Source organism: Jaculus jaculus, chromosome 2 (assembly GCF_020740685.1).
Source record: "Jaculus jaculus isolate mJacJac1 chromosome 2, mJacJac1.mat.Y.cur, whole genome shotgun sequence".
NCBI lineage: Eukaryota > Metazoa > Chordata > Mammalia > Rodentia > Dipodidae > Jaculus > Jaculus jaculus.
In genome coordinates, this window is record NC_059103.1 from 101,445,771 (window position 1) to 101,466,532 (window position 20,762).

At 43.3% G+C, this 20,762-nt stretch overlaps 1 protein-coding gene across 2 annotated transcripts in view; it reads right to left on the minus strand.

The window, feature by feature from the left end:
- Positions 1 to 1,751: 1,751 nt before the first annotated feature.
- Nfkb1 (nuclear factor kappa B subunit 1) overlaps positions 1,752 to 20,762 on the minus strand; it is a 125,745-nt gene continuing 106,734 nt past the window's right edge. For both annotated transcript variants that reach the window (XM_045143005.1, XM_045143004.1), the window contains exons 16-24: positions 20,054 to 20,168; positions 13,141 to 13,342; positions 12,487 to 12,656; positions 12,102 to 12,204; positions 8,187 to 8,311; positions 7,301 to 7,367; positions 6,910 to 7,082; positions 5,771 to 5,948; positions 1,752 to 2,378 (exon numbers count right to left, since the gene is read on the minus strand). In XM_045143005.1, the coding sequence (XP_044998940.1) occupies positions 2,221 to 2,378; positions 5,771 to 5,948; positions 6,910 to 7,082; positions 7,301 to 7,367; positions 8,187 to 8,311; positions 12,102 to 12,204; positions 12,487 to 12,656; positions 13,141 to 13,342; positions 20,054 to 20,168 (1,291 nt within the window). In that variant the 3' untranslated portion in view covers positions 1,752 to 2,220. The remainder of the gene's footprint in view (positions 2,379 to 5,770; positions 5,949 to 6,909; positions 7,083 to 7,300; positions 7,368 to 8,186; positions 8,312 to 12,101; positions 12,205 to 12,486; positions 12,657 to 13,140; positions 13,343 to 20,053; positions 20,169 to 20,762) is intronic.

Genomic DNA, 20,762 nt, shown 5'->3' on the forward strand with positions numbered 1-20,762 from the left:
AGACAGAGAGAAAGAATGGGTGTGCCAGGGTCTCCGGCCACCACAAATGAACTTCAGATGCATGTGCCACCTGTGCCATCTGGCTTACATGGGTCCTAGGGAATTGAATCTTGGTCCTTTGGCTTTGCAGGCAAGTGCCTTAACCACTAAGCCATCACTCCAGCCTGGGCAGTGATTTAAAAAAATTATTTATTTATTTGAGAGAAAGAGAAAGAGGGAGGGAGAAAGGGAGAGAGAGATGGATGGAGGGGGGGGAGGGAGAGAGAGAATATGAATGTGTACTCCAGGGCCCCCAACTGCTGTAAACAAACTGCAGATGCAGGCGTCACCTTGTGCATCTGGTTTACATGGGTCATGGAGAATAGAACCTGGGTCCTTTGACTTTGCAGGCAGGTGTCTTAACCATTAAGACATCTCTCCAGCTCTGGAAATTGGTTTGATGAGGAAAGGATTCTGACTTTTTTTCAGGTGACTAAACAACTGGGACATCTGTTTATTAAATAATCATCATTTCAGCTCTGAAATTTCACTTGATCTGATATTAAATCCCTATGTTTTGGAGTTTACTTATCAGCTCATTTTTTTAAAATCAATATTCTTGTCTTATCAAGATTCTTCCTCAACCCATAAGCACAGGACAAACAGCACTGGGTACAACCTCAGAAGCACCTTAGCCATGTGCAAGTTGAATGCTTTAAGCCTCAATTTCCTTCTCTGTAAATTGAGGATAATTTCATTCACCTCACTGGGTTATTTTGATGTAACTTAACGGTACAAAATTGTCCCACATGGTTCCCAGAACATACACAGGTGATGTTCTCTGGGAAGCTGACTATGAGGTGGACACTGGCATGCAGGTGTTTATGTGGAGGGCCCAGGAGATAACAGCCGTGGGAAGGTGGGTAAAGGGAGGTGAGAGCAGCCGAGCTGACCTCCTGGGGAGCTCGAGGTCCAAGAGGTGGGGCAGGCCTTTATAGGCCCACATTAAGAAGTCTTTGTGTAGGGCCACCAAGGAGAAGGTGGAGGTGGCTCTTACGGCACAGGTAGCTCCCAAAGGAGTGGACAGCTAGTATTTCCAGTAGGTTCAGTGGTAGAGCACTTGCCTGGCATGGATGGAGCCTGGATTTGATTTCTAGCACCATAAAGCCAAGAACGACCTTGTTTGTATGTCAGAGTCCACCACAGCTCCCTGCTTCCCTTCCTTATTCAATGAGTGAAGAGCCATTAATAAAGCTTGTGCAGGAAGGGTCCTCCAGGGTGTTGAAATTTAGTGCTTCATCAATCACAGTGACATGGAGAAGACATTAGAAAGGGATAGTTATGTGAAAAGGAATCAGCTGAGATGGGCCAGGATTTGCCAAATCTCTAATTTTAGAACACCTTTCTTTTCATCATTATTTTTCTTATTTCCAGATTCAAAAACTTGAGTCTAATGGGGAATGTGAATGTGATCAGCAGGTGATGGAATGCTCCTATGATTACAGAAAATCATCTTAGGAAAGTATTTACAGAGATCAAACAGAGTGAGATCAACAATTTGCTTTTCTTTTTATTATAAAAGTAAAATAAAAAATAGCATTTATAAATCCAACATTTTTCTTTTAAAGTATTTGATCTTAAAAACATATTTACAATAATAAAATGCAGAAAAGGGAGAACATACTATTTTCAGCACTGATTATTAAGTATGTCTTAAATATTGGTTAAGTTTATGTTTTTGCAAATCACAGAGAAATGACATTACAAAAAGCAATGCCTCTTTTTGTTTATTGCACAACAAGTGACTTTCATTTAAAAATATCTCTTTCCTTAATCCTTAATCTGAATGCACATTTGTGCTGTGGATGTCTAAAAAGAGCATCAGGTGGGAACAGTGACAACTTTTAGTGACAGCAGGATTCAGCAGAGGGACAAGCAGCAACAACAGAGAGCAAGTGTAATCCAGTAGTGGCTGGTAAAGCTCAACAAGCCACCATACCCCAAGCCACACTTCAGTCAGCCGAGTGTTGTGATTGTAGACAGTATTTGTACTTGAACCAACTAAAATTCACTTAGGAACTAAGAGAGGAAGCCAAGTCTGGGAGGCCTTGCATGATAGTCAGAATGGTCCCACAGGCCGTTTTTCCTCCAGCACCTCTGGACGCACTTTACCTTCCTCTTTGGGACGAGGCAGCGGAATTTCACGGCTTTGGTTTACACAGCACGGGGAATGAGAGCAGGCTAAATCTTGCCTTCTATAGGCCCTTCCTGCCCATAATCATGGGGCAGTTTGTTCAGAGTCAGCAATGAGCCGCTGCTGGTCAGAGACTCGGTGAAGCTGAGTTTGCGGAAGGACGTTTCCACACCGCTGTCACAGACGCTGTCGTCTCGAAGCTCATCTGAAGGAGAAAGCACCAGTTCACTGGGGCCTGGCTGGAACCAGGGTGATGCCTTTGCTCTCCTGTGCCTGGCTCTGGAAGGCTGTGGACAACTCTAGGGACGCCGTGCCCACCCGTTACCACCTCCCACCTCTGCAGCCCTGCTCCCCAGTGCTGCTCGCTGTGAGGTCAAGGGCAGGAGACACCGAGGGGTGTTTAAAACTGGCGACGTTAAGAGTCAGCCAAGGGTTTTCATAGCTCTCTTAGGATCTAACCATCTATGTATCAGAATCCCACTTTATCACTTGGAAAACTGCTGTACATAGATAAAATAAATTGAGACTATGAGTAAGAACTGAAAATGAGATCTCTCTCTCTGGGCCTTTAAAGCTATTAAACAGTACACACTGCCTAAAAGAAATTTTTGGTAGCAAGAAGATGAGGTGATTTTAATAAAAATGTGTCTACACTGAAAAATTAAGTTGAATTTTCTTTGTTGAAAAGTATCCTTAGGTGTGTGCTCAGTATAAGTCATTTCTTATATACACTGAGCAAAATGCTACATTCTCAGGCATCACATCCTAGGGTTAGAACATTAAGACTCTAATGACAGTGCTGGTGTCTTGGCATTGGCTAATTCAGTCTACCAGTGTTCACTGAGTACTTATTATGCACTAGAGACTACAGTATTTTAAAAATAACCATAAATTAAAGGATTTATATTTCTTCTGGTTTGGATCTTAAATGTTCCCCAAAGGCCATGTGCTAAACAAAGAATGGATCCCTAGCCTGTGCCACTATTGGAAAGTGGTGGAAACTTTAAGGGTGGGGGTCACTGGGGCTGTGCTTATGCCTGAGATACTGGGGTTCAATCTCTTCTCCCTCCCTCCCCCCCCCCTCCTCTCTGCCTTTCCTTTCTAACCAACCAAGTGAGCAGGTTTCCTTGCCAGGAGCTCCCTCCATGGTGCAGGCCTCATTGCAGCCTGAAAGCAATGGACCTCTGAATCTGTGAGCCAGAAGCCAATCTTTCCTTCTGGTGAGGCGAGTCTGAACAATGGACCTCTAATGCACTATTTGAGTATTTCCCTTTTAAAGACGTGTTTATATTTCTCTTTGAGTATTGGTGTGAGGGAGCAGTAGGCCATGAGATAGGAGAGCTGGGTTGTATTCCTGGAGATACATTATATACAGTGCGCACAATGACACCTGCCCTGTCCCTACAGGAGCCGCTTCCCACCCTCCCCTAACAATAGCACAGAGACTGGATATCAGGGAGCTAGTCCAGAGAGAAGCTTTTCATGGAAGGGCAGATAAAGCATGAAGGGCCTAGGGCTGGATTAGACATGAGCTGGCAGACAAGGCCTCCAAAAGTTCCACCTGCTAAGCTCACAGTATGTACTAGACAAGGATATGCTGTACACTTATATTAACTGAAAGGCAGATGACAAAGAGTCTAATCATGCTACAACACGTATGGTGCAGAGAACAGACTGAGGAGGGGCGATGAAGAAACCAGGAAGCTGATTGGGAGCCACTGTGGCATTATAGGCAAGAAAGGATGATAGACTGGACTGGGCACTTGCCATTGAGAGGAGGAAACCTGGGTGTGAGGTGTCCAGTGTCAGGAAGTCCTCATGGGCTTTAACCTGGAGGACAATGCTGCTCCTGAGAGATGTGGCCAATCTGAGTTTGGGTCAGGCTTGAGAGTTCTGTGCAGAGAAGAAAGGAGGCTAGCGTGGGTTCTGGAGGGCTGGTGAATGAGGAGGCGGCAGCAAAGTGAGCTGCGGAAAAGCCATGAGTGGAGACTGAAGAGAGAGGGCAGCTAGCTGTGACCCGTACATCACCAATATCTGGTAACTGGGAAACTGCTCGTCTCGGTATGGAAGCTGGCCTGGCAGGGTAGTGAGGACAGAACCCAGCTGCAGGGGTGCAGGGAAAGTACAGAGTGAGGAAGTGGAGAGAACCACTGTAAAAGAAAAGCTCAGACTAGTTAAAAGGGATGTGGGACTAAGGGAGGAAATGAAAAACAACACACATTCCCTTTTGTTTTTAAAAAATGAAATTGTGGGCCAAGCGTGGTGGCACACACCTTTAATCCCAGATTTTTGGAAGCAGAGGTAGAAGGCTTGTGAGTTCAAGGCCATCCTGAGACTACATACTGCATTCCAGGTCAGCCTGGGCTAGAGTGAGACCCTACCTCAAAACACGAAAAAAAAAAAAAAATTGTGGTTTGTCATTAGGTCACTAGGTTGTTCACCAGGGGATGGGGAAGGAACTAAAAGACAAGGAGGCAAGACCTGGTGGCCAGAATCTGTTAAAGATGAGAAGGGAGGGGCTCAAGGAAGAGACTGCTTCTTGGCAGGGTATTGGGATGGAAGACCCTTCACATGGGCACTGGCAGCCAGTGGGGCCTGATGAGAGACTTCTAGCTGTTTCCGTGTTTTCAGAGCAGTTTTGAGGCCAGGGTGTAAGATGAAGAAGAGAAGAAAGGGGTGCTAGAAACAGAAAGCATGAAATAGTTGCTTGCAGTAGAAGAGTACAGTCATGGAGACACATGGGCCTGTGGGCTGTATTGAGAACCCACTCCCTATAGTTGTATGTTTTTAAAATATTTTTTATTTATTTGAGAGCGACAGAGGGAGAGAGGGAGAGAGAGAGAATGGATGTACCAGGGCCTCCAGCCACTGCAAACGAACTCCAGATGATTATGCCCCCTTGTGCATCTGGCTAACGTGGGTCCTGGGGAATGGAGCCTCCAACCAGGGTCCTTAGGCTTCACAGGCAAGCGCTTAACCACTAAGCCATCTCTCCAGCCCTAGGAGTATGTTTTTGAGAGGATGACAGATGGTACTGTTAATGCTGGAAGACAAGGTCAGCATTATAAGCATGGGGAGGAGGTGGAGGCTCTGCTTTATTGTTTATGGGAACCTGAGTAACTTATATGCCAATGTCTATTGGACTGGTTTCCCCCAGCTGTATGGTAGTGTTGTGGGGTTATGGGTGGAAGGTGAAACCAGGCCCAGAGAGCCACACAGGAAGATGTGTTCAGGAGTGATTGGTAGTGGGCCCTGTAGCTCTGTCACAGAGAATGTGACCTTGCCTGAGAAAGATGGGGAAATCTCCCTGTTTTTTCTTTTTAAAAATAAACATCTAACTTATATATACACTCATTTCTATCAACAATGCAGAAGGGTTCTAAACTTCTCTCTATTTTTGAATTTTTTTTTGAGGTAGGGTCTTGCTCTATCCCAGGCTGACCTGGAATTTACTATGTAGTCTCAGGTTGGCCTTGAACTCACAGCAATCCTCCTATCTTGGCCCCCTGAGTGTTGGGATTAAAGGCATATGCTGCCACGCCAGGATCTTTGAAAGTTTTAACAGTAGCTATCCTAATGGATGTGAGGTAGCCTTACCTATGTGCTGCCTTGTGGAGGAAGATGAGAGTGGCAGCAGGTGGGCCTGAGCAGTGGTCACAGGACTAGAAGCTGTGGGTTCTGAGGCACAGAAGGCTGCCTGGATCACCTCGATGGCTTCTGTGTAGCCCATCTGTTGCAGAGCCTCCATCAGCTCTTTGATGGTGCCTCCAGAGACCTGGGGAGAAATGAAGAGTATGTTCTTATGTTCCGTCCTGTTCAGGCTATGAGCATCTCTTCCTCTCCCTTCCCCTCCCCTCCCCTTTCTTCTCCTCCCCTCTCCTTCCCTCCCCTCTCCTGCTTCACTCAGAGCCATGTAGGTCTGGGGAGGACAGGGAGAAGAGTGCCCAAGGGAGTATACAAGGTGTAAGTCTTGTTTCCTGCTTCAGCACAAAGACCATTCATGAAATCACAGAAGTAAGGGGGTAGAGAGAAATAGAGGGGACAGAGGGAGGAAAAGAAAGGGGAAAGGGGAGGGGGAGAGAGAAGAGGGAGACAGAGAAGGAAAAAGAAGAGGAGGGAGGGAAAAGGAGAAGAAAGAAGGAGGGGGAGCAGAGGGAGGAGAAGTAGGAAATGGAGGGGGTAAAAGAGGGAAGGGGAGAAAGGTGAGAAAGAGGTAGGAGAGAGAGGAAGTGATAAGAGGGAGAGGGAAGGGTGAAGGATCAGAGATCTATGAGTGTGCTGAGACAGTGAGACTTGAATGATGTGAACATACACAGGATTTTACTCTGAAACCCACTAAGAAATAACAGATAATATTTTCAGTGGAAAATAATTTCAGCCCATGTTTTTCTACCTTTTACTTTCAGAAATGGCTCTGTTAAGAGTTCCCCCATGGAACAATGATTCTGTGTCCTGGGTCTGTTGTGTTTGCTCAGGGCGAAAATCACAGTTTTATGACAATCCTGATTCTCTAAGTAGGATATTTGCAGGTTCTCGGTATTTGAAATCGAGAATCTGAAAGCAACCTTCTTAGGGAACAAGGCTTCCACCCAGGCCTGGGTCTCCCTCCCCAACATGCCTTGGGCAATGATTGGGTTTCTTCCTCAGAGTCATGGGACAAGGAAGGGAACTATGTCCTGGCTAGTAATGTTAACAAAGTAAAGTAAAATAGTTAAATATGTAGGGCAATGTGTTACCTCATAGTTGTCCATAAGCGTTTTAGAAGGAGCAGGACTCAGCCGGAAGGCATTGTTAAGTATCCCTAGACCTAACTTCTGTGCTAGAGTTGCCCAGTTCTTGTCTGGGTCAGGGATTTCTAGCAACTTGTAGAGCTGCAGCTTTGTGTCTTCGGTCAGCTGTTTCATGTCACCTGGAAGATATGAGGAAGGAACACAATTATCTTACCTTCCACCACACTCTGGAAGGATAGTCTCTGCCACTTTGTTTGCTCCAGTTTCCTGTGGAAGCAGCCAACCTTCTCTACTTGAAAGTCCAGAGACTCAGCTTTTCTCTTTTCACACTGGTTCTCCCTCTAACCATGGCATGGACACAACAGTGGCTGAGATAATCTGGTCTACTACAACCTACCTTGTGCCAGTAAGTCATCAGAGGTGAACTCTGGCTCATATGGTTTTCCATTTAATATGTCAAATACCTGTTAGGTAGAAAAACATGGGAAAACATTACACAGAGATGTCTTAATTAAAACAAGAAAAGAAAATCCAGCTGTGAAGATCTTTCTGGTATTCTTTGCCATCATTCTGTTCCTGGCAGACCTCAGTAAGGATGATATGGGTCATTGAAGCATATTCTCTTTCTGTGTTCTGAAGCAAATGAGGTGCCAATGTACATGGAGAAGTGTGTTCTCTGTAGGCATGTGCAGTCCAACAAAGAGGCTTGCAAGTAAAAGGCACACAAGTGGTTTGTAGATGTGGAGTGACACTTGCCCCTAAAAGCTCTATTCTGTTGTGTTGGTCTGAGATCTGATGCCCACTTCACCCTTTGGGTCTCCTCTCTGTGTCCAAAAAAACGGTGTCACTGCTTTTCCCCTTCAGATCTCAGCTGAGTGACACTGAAGCTGTTTATGGAAATCCACAGAGAATTCCGAGTTTATTTTTAATTCAGAAATCACTTAGCAAAGATAGCAGTTGCGCTGGTTTCTGACAATGGATGGTGAGAATTCTGGTATGTGCTCGGCACAAGTAACTCTTCTGTGTATTTGCATACTCTCTTTTCTAACTTCTCTCACATATCAACCCTGATCTGATTAGGCAAACAGTTTTATGCTCAGGGCTCAGCTGACCTAGATCTAGCTGGATAGGCTTTTCAAGATAAGCATGCTTCTTGACAACAGACTTTCATAAAAACAAAATACGTTCTTTCGGCAGTAAAGTGAAGAAGAGCATCTGGTCTTCCATTCCTGAACTCCTGGGTCCCCCAGGAGCAGCCATCACACGTCCTGGGCAGCACTCACCTGCCAGTTGGCAGCCATATCCAGAGGTGTGGTGCCTGGCACAACTCCTTCATCCTCTCCTGCCTTTCCCCAAGCATCTTCCAGGTCATAGAGAGGCTCAAAGTTCTCCACCAGGGGATCTGCTCCTGCAAAGTCAGGTGACACAGTGTTAGGATAAAACTCAAACCCTGTCAACTTCCAACTGCCTGCTGGGGTTAGATTTCCAGAGACAATGGACCTCCAGTTATGAGAGGTAATCATCAGGGTAATTGTAATAAAAACCTTTTTAAATTTAAAGTTACTTTGACTTTTATGGTACCTTATACGGCCAAGGACAGTCACAACAAAACCAAAATATTTCAAATATTCTGACTTTCAACTTTATAGGCTATTTTCAACTGAATCTTTTTCCCTTTTGAATGGTGCATTTTTAATCTAGGGACAAGTGGATGACACTTTACAGGGTTCAGTATACCCCCTCAGGATGAAAATCCTGTATCTTCAGATTAATCGTGTCGATGTACATTTCTACCTGCCTCTCACACTCAATGGAAGAGCAGATCTGCTCAATAACTAGTCCAGCAGGGTTGATTTTATTCCTGGAAGTAGCATTTCTACAGCTCTGATTCTTAGGAACAGTAAAAGAGGTGGTGGTGGGGGAGAAACATGAACAGAATCTTCTGCTAGGATGTGCAGTTTTTGAAAAACTAGCCAAATGCATCTTGGGAAATGTAGTCTGTTCTTTAGTATCCAGCAAGACAATGTAAAATGTAATTCATATGACAGTAAGTTACCTCTCAAATATTAGAGGCTATTCTATAAGAGTGTTTAGCTTGTCAAAAGAACAGTGGAAGGCTCAACACACCCTTTTAGGATGAGGAGTATTTTTTGGTAGAACATTTGACTTGGGCCAACATTAATTAAGAGTGCCTAAGGAAGGTCACTGTGTTCTTACGTGCTCTGCCTCTGCCAGCCTTGCCTGACTTAAACATATCCTGAAAAACTCAGATGAGTCACATGCAGGACTCAAAACCTGAGCAGCTAAGCCACATGAGCTCCTAAGGTGACCTCTCTCCTGCTGCTGAATGACTCCAAGATCAGACTGAATCTTTCAATCTCAGTTTCTTTATTTGTATCAGAAAAGCTAGTCTCTTGTGGGATTCTAAGAATTCAAGACAAAGCTTGCTTGCTTATTTATTTATTTATTTATTTATATGAGGCAGGATTTTGCTTTGTAACCCTGACTAGCCTGCAATTCACTATGCAGTTCAGGTTGGCCTTGAAACTTGTGGAACTTCTGCCTCAGCCTTTTAAGTGTTGGGGCTGTAGATGTGTGCCATTGTGCCCAGCTAAAGAAGAAGCATTTATAAAAGGATTATTTATAGCTTATTGCCCAAAGACCTTTCTTAAATAACCAGTGACAAAATGACCTGTATACACTGAAACCAGGGCCTCTTAGGCAAGAGAATTTCAAGTGGGAAAAGGAGGAAAGGATGCTACTTACTTTACTTGTCAGAATAATGATGCCCTCAGCGAAAAAGTTCCTATACCACGTCCACAGCTCCCATACCATGTCCACAATTCCTGTACCATGTCCACAGTGCCTATCTCATGTCCACAGTTCCTATACCATGTCCACAGTTCCTATACCATGTCCACAGCTCCTATACCATGTCTACAGCTCCTATACCCTGTCCACAGTTTCTTTACCATGTCCACAGCTCCTATACTATGTCCACAGCTCCTATACCATGTCCACAGTTCCTATACCACGTCCACAGCTCCCATACCATGTCCACAATTCCTATACTATGTCCACAGCTCCTATCTCATGTCCACAGTTCCTATACCATGTCCACAGCTCCTATACCATGTCTACAGCTCCTATACCCTGTCCACAGTTTCTTTACCATGTCCACAGCTCCTATACCATGTCCACAGCTCCTATACCATGTCCACAGCTCCTATACCACGTCCACAGCTCCTATACCATGTCCACAGTTCCTATACCACGTCCACAGTTCCAATACCACATCCACAGCTCCCATACCATGTCCACAGTTCTTATACCATGTCCACAGTTCCTATACCATGTCCACAGTTCCTATACCATGTCCACAGCTCCTATACCATGTCCACAGTTCCTATACCATGTCCACAGCTCCTATACCACGTCCACAGTTCCTATACCATGTCCACAGCTCCTATACCATGTCTACAGCACCTATACCCTGTCCACAGTTTCTTTACCATGTCCACAGCTCCTATACTATGTCCACAGCTCCTATACCATGTCCACAGTTCCTATACCACGTCCACAGCTCCCATACCATGTCCACAATTCCTATACTATGTCCACAGCTCCTATCTCATGTCCACAGTTCCTATACCATGTCCACAGCTCCTATACCACGTCCACAGTTCCTATACCATGTCCACAGCTCCTATACCATGTCTACAGCTCCTATACCCTGTCCACAGTTTCTTTACCATGTCCACAGCTCCTATACTATGTCCACAGCTCCTATACCATGTCCACAGTTCCTATACCACGTCCACAGCTCCCATACCATGTCCACAATTCCTATACTATGTCCACAGCTCCTATCTCATGTCCACAGTTCCTATACCATGTCCACAGCTCCTATACCATGTCTACAGCTCCTATACCATGTCCACAGTTCCTATACCATGTCCACAGTTCCTATACCATGTCCACAGCTCCTATACCACGTCCACAGCTCCTATACCATGTCCACAGTTCCTATGCCATGTCCACAGCTCCTATACCACGTCCACAGTTCCTATACCATGTCCACAGTTCCTATACCATGTCCACAGTTCCTATACCATGTCCACAGTTTCTTTACCATATCCACAGTTCCTATACCATGTCTACAGCTCCTATACCATATCCATAGCACCTATACCATGTCCACAGTTCCTATACCACATCCATAGTTCCTATACCATGTCCATAGTTCCTATACCATATCCATAGCTCCTATAATATGTCCACAGCTCTTATACCACATTTATAGTTCATATACTAATCCATAGTTCCTATATCTTATCCACAGCATATATACATTTTTAATTTATAAAGCATTTACCTTCAAAAAAGTTAAAGGAAAGTAGCTATTGAAGTAAATTAGATCTGTCAGGGAAGGCTTGAAATGCCAATTTTATCCATCATTTTTTAAGATTCTAGACAAGGTTCTGGAGACACAAGATGAGCAGGAATAATTCCCTGTGCTATGCAAGACTTGAGGATCAAGTAGGAAAACATCTGCAAACCCTCAGTACAGTACAGAGAAACACGGTAGAGAGTATAGAGTCTGGAGGCTCAGGCTGGACACACAGCCCTGCTGCTTATGGGGCATTTGAATGGGGTCAGGATACTTTCTGTTTCCTTGGCTCTAAGATGGGAATAATAATAACAGTACGTATCTTAAAGGGTTTACTGTGGAATCAATGCAGTAAATAAGACAGTGAGTATAAAGTGCAGTGCAGTGCCAGGAATATAGTAAAGTTAAATGATAGTACATGGTTCATTTGCTTTTTTCTATTACTTGAACATGGAAGAGACTTTTCTTGCAAAAGGAAGTTTTTAGTCTTTTTCTCCCGGGAACTTGTGATCAGAGTATGGCTCAGAATTCTACACAAAACTAAAGCCAACTCTAAGAAGTTCACTTATCATGGGACTCAACCTAAACTGCACATATCCAATACAAACAGACCGGTCTGAGAGTAAAAACTAACTTGACTATCAGGGTAAATCCAGGATTACTGGTCTACACTGAGCCTTTCCTACAGTTCGAATGTGGTCGGCCATATAATTTTTGTTTACCCATACTTTTGAGGCAGTGCAGTGCTCTGAAGTTGGGTTTGCATTTCAGATAACAATTTCTATCCGTGACCACCAGGCCACCTTACCTGCTGCTTTGAGAAGAGCTGCTAGTCTGGTGGACCCTCTGCCAGCCGCTATATGTAGAGGCGTTGTCCCATCATAGGTGGTACTGTCCACGTGGGCATCACCCTAAACCCATCCATACAGAGTGGTTAGTGGAAGGTTATCTCCCCCACTTGTCCCTGCCTTCCTGTCTGCATGGCCCAATATGATATGGTTTTATCACTAACCCAAATGCTATATTGGGCTACCACTGAAGAAGTTCTCAGAGAGGTGAGCTGGAGATGGAGATGCACAAAGGTGCTACTCTGAACCCCCACACAGATGTTAAACAAACAGAGCTGAATGCTGGCATCGTGCCCTGAAACTTGCTTGGAGATTAAATGCAAAGGAAAGACTTATGGCCTTCACCTCCAGGAGCAGGCAGCCGGCCAAGGAGATGTTGTCGTGTTCCACGGCCAGGTGAAGGGCTGTGCGCCCAGATGTCTGTTCTTGAGCGTTGACATCTGCCCCAGCAGCTACAAGCAACAGCAGACATGGCAGGCTACTGCTTACCACAGCTATGTGAATGGCGTTCAGACCTAGGGCCAAGCACAAGGACAGACACAGATAGGAATGTTGCTGTTGGAAGGCCCTTGAAGCTGTAGAGAATGGTCAAACTGGACCACAGGAGGTAGGGATACTGCCAGGTTGCAACATTCCCAATTTTTGCACAGGGCATGTTTCAGAGGCTTTGTGAGTCCATTGTTCTGCCTTCAGAACCCACAGATCTGATTACACTCTTAGGAAACAGTGAGTTAGTAAATAAACATTCTCCAAACAAATGATGCTTTATATACTTCAAGAGCAGTGTTTGCTCAAGCCTCTGCTTTTCCTCCTACTGACTATTCCATCTTGAAAGGAATTTGCTATGGTGAGCAGAAGAAATACCTACAAGATATAGTAAAATCCAGCTGCCTAAGGAGAGCACTTTTGGGTGAGAAGCAGCCTCCATGATCAACTATTAAGTAGCTATTCAGCAATTTGAATGGGTAAGGTTATATCAACAATGCAATTGTCTCTTACCTTCTCCATTGGGGCAGTCAATAAGGAGTGCTGCTTTTCTGTGTTTGAGTAAGATACTGAGGATTTTATCATGTCCTTCTTTAGCAGCTAGGTGCAAAGCAGAGTTACCCCAACGGTCCAGAAGGCTCAGGTCGGCTCCAACCCTCAGCAAGGCCTCTACCACATCTTCTTGCTTCGTGATCACTGCCAAGTGCAAAGGTGTCTAAATGGAGAAGGGATGGGAGATTCAGTGGTCATCGTGAACATTTGTATTCTCTGGCTTCGTAGCCATTGGTGCCACATATGGGGTCACACTTTGGGCCATTGGCTATTCCCACATTAACTTCTGACTTTCACAGGGCTCCCTGTTCCACACTGTATTCTCTCATACACCATATGTAGTAGACTAACATTTAGTCATTCAGCAGTTAGGATTATTGGGATAATTTTTTTCTTTATTAGTTATGTACATACTCAGTGTGTAAACAGCCAGGTGGGTACCATCGTTAGCCTCCTCCTTGTCCTCCCTCCTCTGATGGGACCCTCCTTGTTGGGGATTGTGGGTTGTGCACTCTGGGGGTAGCCATCAGTTATGGGTGAGAGGCAATGTCTCTGTGAATAATGTCCTAACATGTGGCTCTGACATTTTTCCCACTCCCTCTTCTGCAAAGTTCCCTGAGCTATGATTGGTTTGTTTTAGGTCTACTTCAGTGATGAGGTCTTGGGAGCCTCTGTGTCTGGATATCTGGTTTGGTAGGAGTTGAGTATTCTCTGTGTTTATCTCCTTCACCCTTGTGCTGATACCAGGTTCACCAAGAAAGCAGCATTCTTGCTCACTTCAATTGGGATCATTTTTACATTTACAATTCTCAGCAGTTTTTGTTGTTGTAATAGCCCAATTATTGACATTTCTCATGTAGCAGAAAATTTAGTTGGCATTGCCAGAAGGAATCAACCGTGGAAACTCCACACATTACCATAATCAAGTCAAAGCTGTAGCCAATGAAATCAGAATGACTACTCAATAGAGGCCAGTCAACAAAGGTGTTGTTGCTCTATATTGACACTGAAAATAAATTTACCAAATTAAAAAATACTGTGCCATGGACTGGCTCCATGAGACTACAGTTCTGAACCATCATCCCGTAACAGGCATTACAGGACTCTCAGTGGCATAACTGGGACAATACAAGTGTCTTGCTCAGAAGGTTCTGATGGAAAAGCAACTGGAGTTGCTGACACCAGGAGACACAAACTGTCCCAAGACTCTCCAGCACACACAGCGGTGCTTCAGTGGCAGCAGATGGGTTGTCTGGAAAACTGTGTTTTCAGAACTGAGACAAACACAGCCACAAAAGTAACTTTCAAAGAATGGAGGCCACCGACAGAGAACACCATTTTCCTTTACAACTTAGTGTACGTGCCAGGGGCCTGACTGTGAAATCCAGCCTGGCTAGTGAAGACTTGCCCAGCCTCCCCTTCAGGAAGCAGTCATTCCTGGCTGGAGCAGCTGTGGCTGTAAACTGCCCTGGAGACCACAGCACACTGTCCTTGGAGGGGTGAATGATGCCATCTAAATCACATAGACTGCAGCAGAAACAGGACAGGATTTTTTTTTTTTTTTTTGGTGGGGGCAAATTATCATTCTCCTTTATTTTTTTCATTTACTGAAACTATAATCCTGGGTTAAAATGGAATGATGTCTCCAAGACTTTAGGTATACTTTTCCCAAGAGTCTTTTCCCAAAAATAAATAATTTGACAAAGGCTGTGTTTAGTAACTTTTGTTTCTTAAATGCTACGGAAAATGAGAAAAATAAGTTATCACTCAGAAATTAGGAATTATCATTAGGTTTTCTCTCTCCCTCTTTCTTGTATTCCCTCCCTCCCTCTCTCCTCTTTCTTCCTTTATCCCCCTCACCTTTCTTATTATTATTATTTTTTTTGTGGTGTTTGGCTTAATGTTAAGCAAATTCTCTACCACAAAGCTACATCCCCTTGTTAGTATATTTTTTTCATATCATATTTCTTTATCTCAGTATGCCATCAAATATTTTCTATTTTAGGATACTATATCTTAAACCTTTGGACTATATCTTAAACAATTATATACAGCAGTGCTCCAGTAACCCTAAAGTTATGTCAGTAGGTATACAGAGAATTTAATGCAGATATTCTGAAAATCCAAGTTTTGAAAGTGACCTTGTAACTCAACCTCTGACCAAATCCACAAGTGGACGTGGGCAGGATATTCACTGCACTACCATTTCTTCAAGAAGGAAGTGATTAAATATTAGTTACCAGGGAAAAGTGAATTAGAAGTGGAAGACACATACTATAGCATTCCCTTTGGGAGCAGTGACAAGCTAGCTGCATATATACCTGCATGGATAAAGCTAAGAGCAAACAAAGACAGAAATATAATACAATGCTATTTATGCATTTAAAAGTACATGCATGAATCGTTATGTATTTTAGAGGTGAATCTTGCAGTATTGCCCTGGCTGCCTTTGAGCTCCTATGTTCAGCATTTCAGTCTCCTGAACAGCTAGAAACAGGTACAGTTCTTGTGTCTGTGTATACCTTGAAGAAACCTATGGAAGTACACATATAGGGCTGGAGAGATGGCTTAGCAGTTAAGGCATGTTTCTGTGAAGCCTAAGGACCCAGGTTAGATTCTCCAGGTCCTACATAAAGCCAGATGCATATTGTGGTGCATGTGTCTGGAGTTAGTTTGCAGTGGCTAGAGGTCCTGGAACACCCATTCTCTCTCTCTCCCTCCCTCCCTCCCTCTCTCTTCGTCTCTGTCTCAAATAAATAAATAAAAATAAATCTTAAAAAAAACAAGTGCACATATCTAAATGCATGGAAAACTGGTGAAATCTGGTTAGGATATGGGTTATATGTGTTGACATTTCCTGGGTATAATACTGTGCTATAGTTATACAGGATGCTATTGTTGGGGAAGCTGCGTGAATGGACTTCCAGGTTGCTCCAGTAAACATACAAGCTCTTTAGTAAAATTCTGCAAAAATTATGAATCAATAATTATATGAAGATTGAAGAAAAAGGTTGGAGATGTATGTATAAAGTATGTAGAGTAGAGGCAAGAGTACACTAAAGCTATACATGGCTTTGAATACACATGTAATTGTAGCCAACACTGGAAAACTAGTGCACCCTCAAACACAAGTGTTACGCTTGGAGCAGGGCCCTGTGCATTGTCAGGGAGAATAACTTTTAGCTCCCATTGTGTATCCCTCTTGTACTACTTAAAAATGATGGGGCTGGAGAGATGGCTTAGCGGTTAAGCGCTTGCCTGTGAAGCCTAAGGACCCTGGTTTGAGGCTTGATTCTCCAGGACCCATGTTAACCAGATGTACAAGGGAGCTCACATGTCTGGAGTTTGTTTGCAGTGGCTGGAGGCCCTGGCACGCCCATTCTCTCTGTTTCTCTGCCTCTTCATCTCTCTGTCTGTTGCTTTCAAATAAATAAAAAATAAATTAAAAAAATTAAAAAAAATGATGCATACATGGGGCTGGAGAGATGGCTTAGCAGTTAAGGCATTTGTCTATAAAGCCAAAGGATCCCAGTTTGATTCTCCAGGACCCATGTAAGCCAGATGCACAAGGGGGCACAGGTGTCTGGAGTCTGTCTGTGCTCCCATTCTCTCCCTCTCTCTTCTCTCTCTGTGCCTCTTTCTCTCTCTCAAACAAATAAATACATAAATAAAAAATATTTTTAAGCCGGGTGTGGTGGCACACACCTTTAATCCCAGCACTTTGGAGGTAGAGGTAGGAGGATCACTGTAAGTTCAAGGGCACCCTGAGACTACAGAGTGTTCCAGGTCAGCCTGAGCTAGAGTGAGACCCTACATCGAAAAAAAAAAAATTTTAAAATTATGCATATAGTAATTAAAACATGAGACAAAAATACATGCATGAAAAACACGTACTAAAACTTTATGGGGATATACACAAAAAGTAACCCATATCAAACACACTGGATGGTTGTTTGTGTTTGGAAGGAGAATGGAAGAGGAAGATTTAGTTCTGAGCGAATCATTTGGCTACTTTGGATGTCTCCAGAGGGTGGTTGGGAACAGATGGCCACAAAAGTGTACTAAGATTAGTGAAAGATATTTGGGGAGAATATTTAAGATAATTTATAAATAATCCAAATTGTTTAGAAAACTGTGTAATTTTCCATTAACAGTAGTTATTACTCCATATGGGTGGTTCATGCCTATAATTTCAGCAGTTGGGAGGCTGGTCCAAGAGGATGATCATGAGTTTGAGGCTAGCCTGGGCTACATAGTAAATTCTAGGAGAGCCTGGCACATAGGAGACCACTCTCAAAAAAGCAAAAACAGAAAAGCAAACAAAAAGATTACTGATCAGAAAAACAAAGTTTCTAGTGAGTGTGTATTTAAGGCAGACAAGGGACACCAGGGAATGCAGCCTTTGTCCATTAGCTAGAGTGGTGGAAAGTGGGCTTGTTATCCTGAGGGACCACACTGAGGCAGACAAGGGCTCAGTGGTAGTACAGCCAAGGCTTTGGTCTCAAGCACTGTGGAGATTCTCCACACGTGTGACAAGATGACACTGAGTGGCATGGAAACACTTGGAAGCTTCTTAGTGCATATCAGCCCCAGCTTCAAACCCGCTGTGCCTGCCCTCTGCGGATCCCATCTGCTACAAGCAAACAAGAACTTGCAGGACGCTCACCTACAGGCAGTGGAGATGAGCAGTTTTTGAAAGGAGGGCTTGAAGGTTACAACATTGGTTCCTAGATTTATTCAGGTACTTCAGATGGTTAAGAGGAACAGGCTAAATGTTTCAGAGAAACTGTTGGGGCCAAATAATGACTTTCCCAATACCAATAACTCCCCAAGATGCTATGAAAATTTAAAGAAGATAATCTTTTAGATATAAAATTCAAATAAGACTTCATTCTGGTTATTGTACGAGGCAGTGAAGAACCCCAGTTTTTTTTCCTGTTAGCAAACACAACAGAGAAGTCTAACACTGCATGCTGAGAGCCACACATGCACATTCAGTATTCTCTTTTTTCCCTTCAGTACTGGGGACTCAGCCCAGGGCCTCACACATGCTGCCTAGAGTTCTACCATTGAACCCACCAGCACCCTCATTTTAGAACTTTGAAGGCAATTTAAAAATGTGGACCCCAAAACATGAGATAATTTAATGATTTTTTGAAATAAATTATTAACTTTCATTTTCTTTTAAAAATGTATTTTTTCAGAGGTAGGGTTTCACTATAGCCCAGACTGACCTGGAATTCAATATGTAATCTCAGGGTGTCCTCAAACTCATGGCAATCCTCCTACCTCTGCCTCCCAAGTGCTAGGATTAAAGGCATATGCCACCATGCCTGGCTTATTTTAAAATATTTTTCTTTAACATGAGATCATATTCCCTCTAAGAATAGTTGCACATGCCTGTTAATCACAGCACTTAAGAGATTGAGGCAGGAGGACTGAGAGTTCAAGGCCTGTTAATCACAGCACTTAAGAGACTGAGGCAGGAGGATTGAGAGTTCAAGGTTGGCCTAGGCTATGTAACAAGTCTTTGTAAAAAAAAAAAAAACACCCAGAAAAAATTAAAGTGAGGAAATAAAAAAGATTCATATCACTTGCTCTAAAAATTGAGAGATGTAGTTATATTTCAGGGCAGAGTATGTGTTCAGCCTTAAGGAAGCACCAAAAATCAACAGAAATGAATGCATGAATAAATAAATACATAGAACTAAAACAGTTCATATCTTTACTAAGTGTAATGACATATGGTGGTTGGCTCTATTTTTGGAACAGGAGCAACGTAAGCTTGACTCAGGGGCCCCATACACCATCCAGGCCAAGAGGGACTAAGAACATACTTTGGTCAAGTGAATAGAAAGAAAAAGATGGAAGCTAAGGAGAAGGCAAGACTAGAAGACTCAGAACACTGGAGGGTAGGGAAAGGCAGTGGGCTGAGGAGAGTCACAGGGGAAGGGGAGGAAGGAGCTCCAGATAGCAGACCTGCTGTCTTGGCCTCAGGCTGCCAGCACCCACATCCAGACTTTGGCTTTGCCTAAGGAGTTTCCATCCCTCCCCTCTCACTCTGAAATTTACTCAGGCACCTCAGGTGGCACACCAAGTCTCCAGATAGCTTCTTTCTTCTCAGAGCCTGCAAAACTCTGCAAGACTCCCTCACACTGGTTCTTAGCTTTCTTAATTTCTGCTCAGACCTGAGTTGGACAACACTGGTTTCTCACAGCTGTCCATCTTCCTGTTTTTGCAAGACTGCCATCTTCCCCAAGAAGCCTTTTCACCTTTCTGTGTTCGGGTTTCAGCACCCTTTCTTTGATACACACTGGGCCTGTATGTTGTCCAAGCACCTTTGAGTAGACCTTGTGATTCTTACAAAGTATTGGTTTTTAAAACTTAATTTTTTCTTACTTTTCTTTCTTTCTTTTTTGAGGTAGGTAGGATCTTGCTCTAGCCCAGGCTGACCTGGAATTCACTATGTAGTCTCAGGGTGGTCTCAAACTCATGGCAATCCTCCTACCTCTGCTTTCTGAGTGCTGGCATTAAAGGCATGTGCCACTATGCGTGGTTTTTCCACCTTTTTATTTCTTGACAGATGTGACTTTTTAAAGGTTTTTTTCCTCTAACCTGTATCAACTCATTGATCTCTAAAGTTTAAAGTTCACCCACTCCAACAGGTTTCTGATTTCAGTGTGGGGTCACTGCTATTATACATACACAAAAATGCTTCTCAGGTATAAAATAACATTCCCAACTGATATATGTTATGATGCCACCTACAAAAGTGTTTTATTTTTGTGTTATTTTATTGTTAACATTACTAAAACCAGTATACATAAAAAAAATTATATTTGCTTTAGTTCTCTTCTTTGAGATTTCTACTTACCTGATATAGATCATTTCTCATGTTGATGATGTCATTGGAAATCAAACCAGATGTGACTTCCAGAAGGTCCCTCACAAGCTGAGCATGAAGGTGGATGATTGCTAAATGTAATACACTGAAATGAAATACAATAGCAAGAATTAAATAATGGGACATCAAAACTTTCAAGGCATGATTAGATATGAAGGCTGAGTCTGTTCTTTGGCCCTTCAAGGTTTTGAATCTATGAAAGTCGTGATCTAAGGTTACATGCTTTCTCTGGGAGACTTACCCCTCCTTCTGCCTACCCAAGACTGCTATATGTGCAGAGCCTATCTGGCCCCAGAAGTGTTTACGTTGACTAAATTCTTGAAGTACAAAGGTACCCCAGTTTGGAGACCAGAGGCCCTTAAACTCAAAGCCAACTTGATTACTGTGCTCTATTTAGGTATTTTTCTCCTCTACTTTTTCCTGTGACATCCAGATGGATGACAAATGCAAAATGAATGTCTGGCACTAGGAATTGATCAGAAAAATTTAGTCACCTAGCCTTGTCCCATTCCTCAAAAAACTTTTTTCCCCCCCCTTTTTGACAAGGTCTTGCTTTATAGCTTAGTCTGGCCTAGAGTTTATTAGTGATCCTTAAACCTCAGTGTTGGGATTATAGGTGTATATACAGTTTAGTAAAAAAACTTTTCAAAGATCTTGATAGATCCCAAGAGGTAAGTAG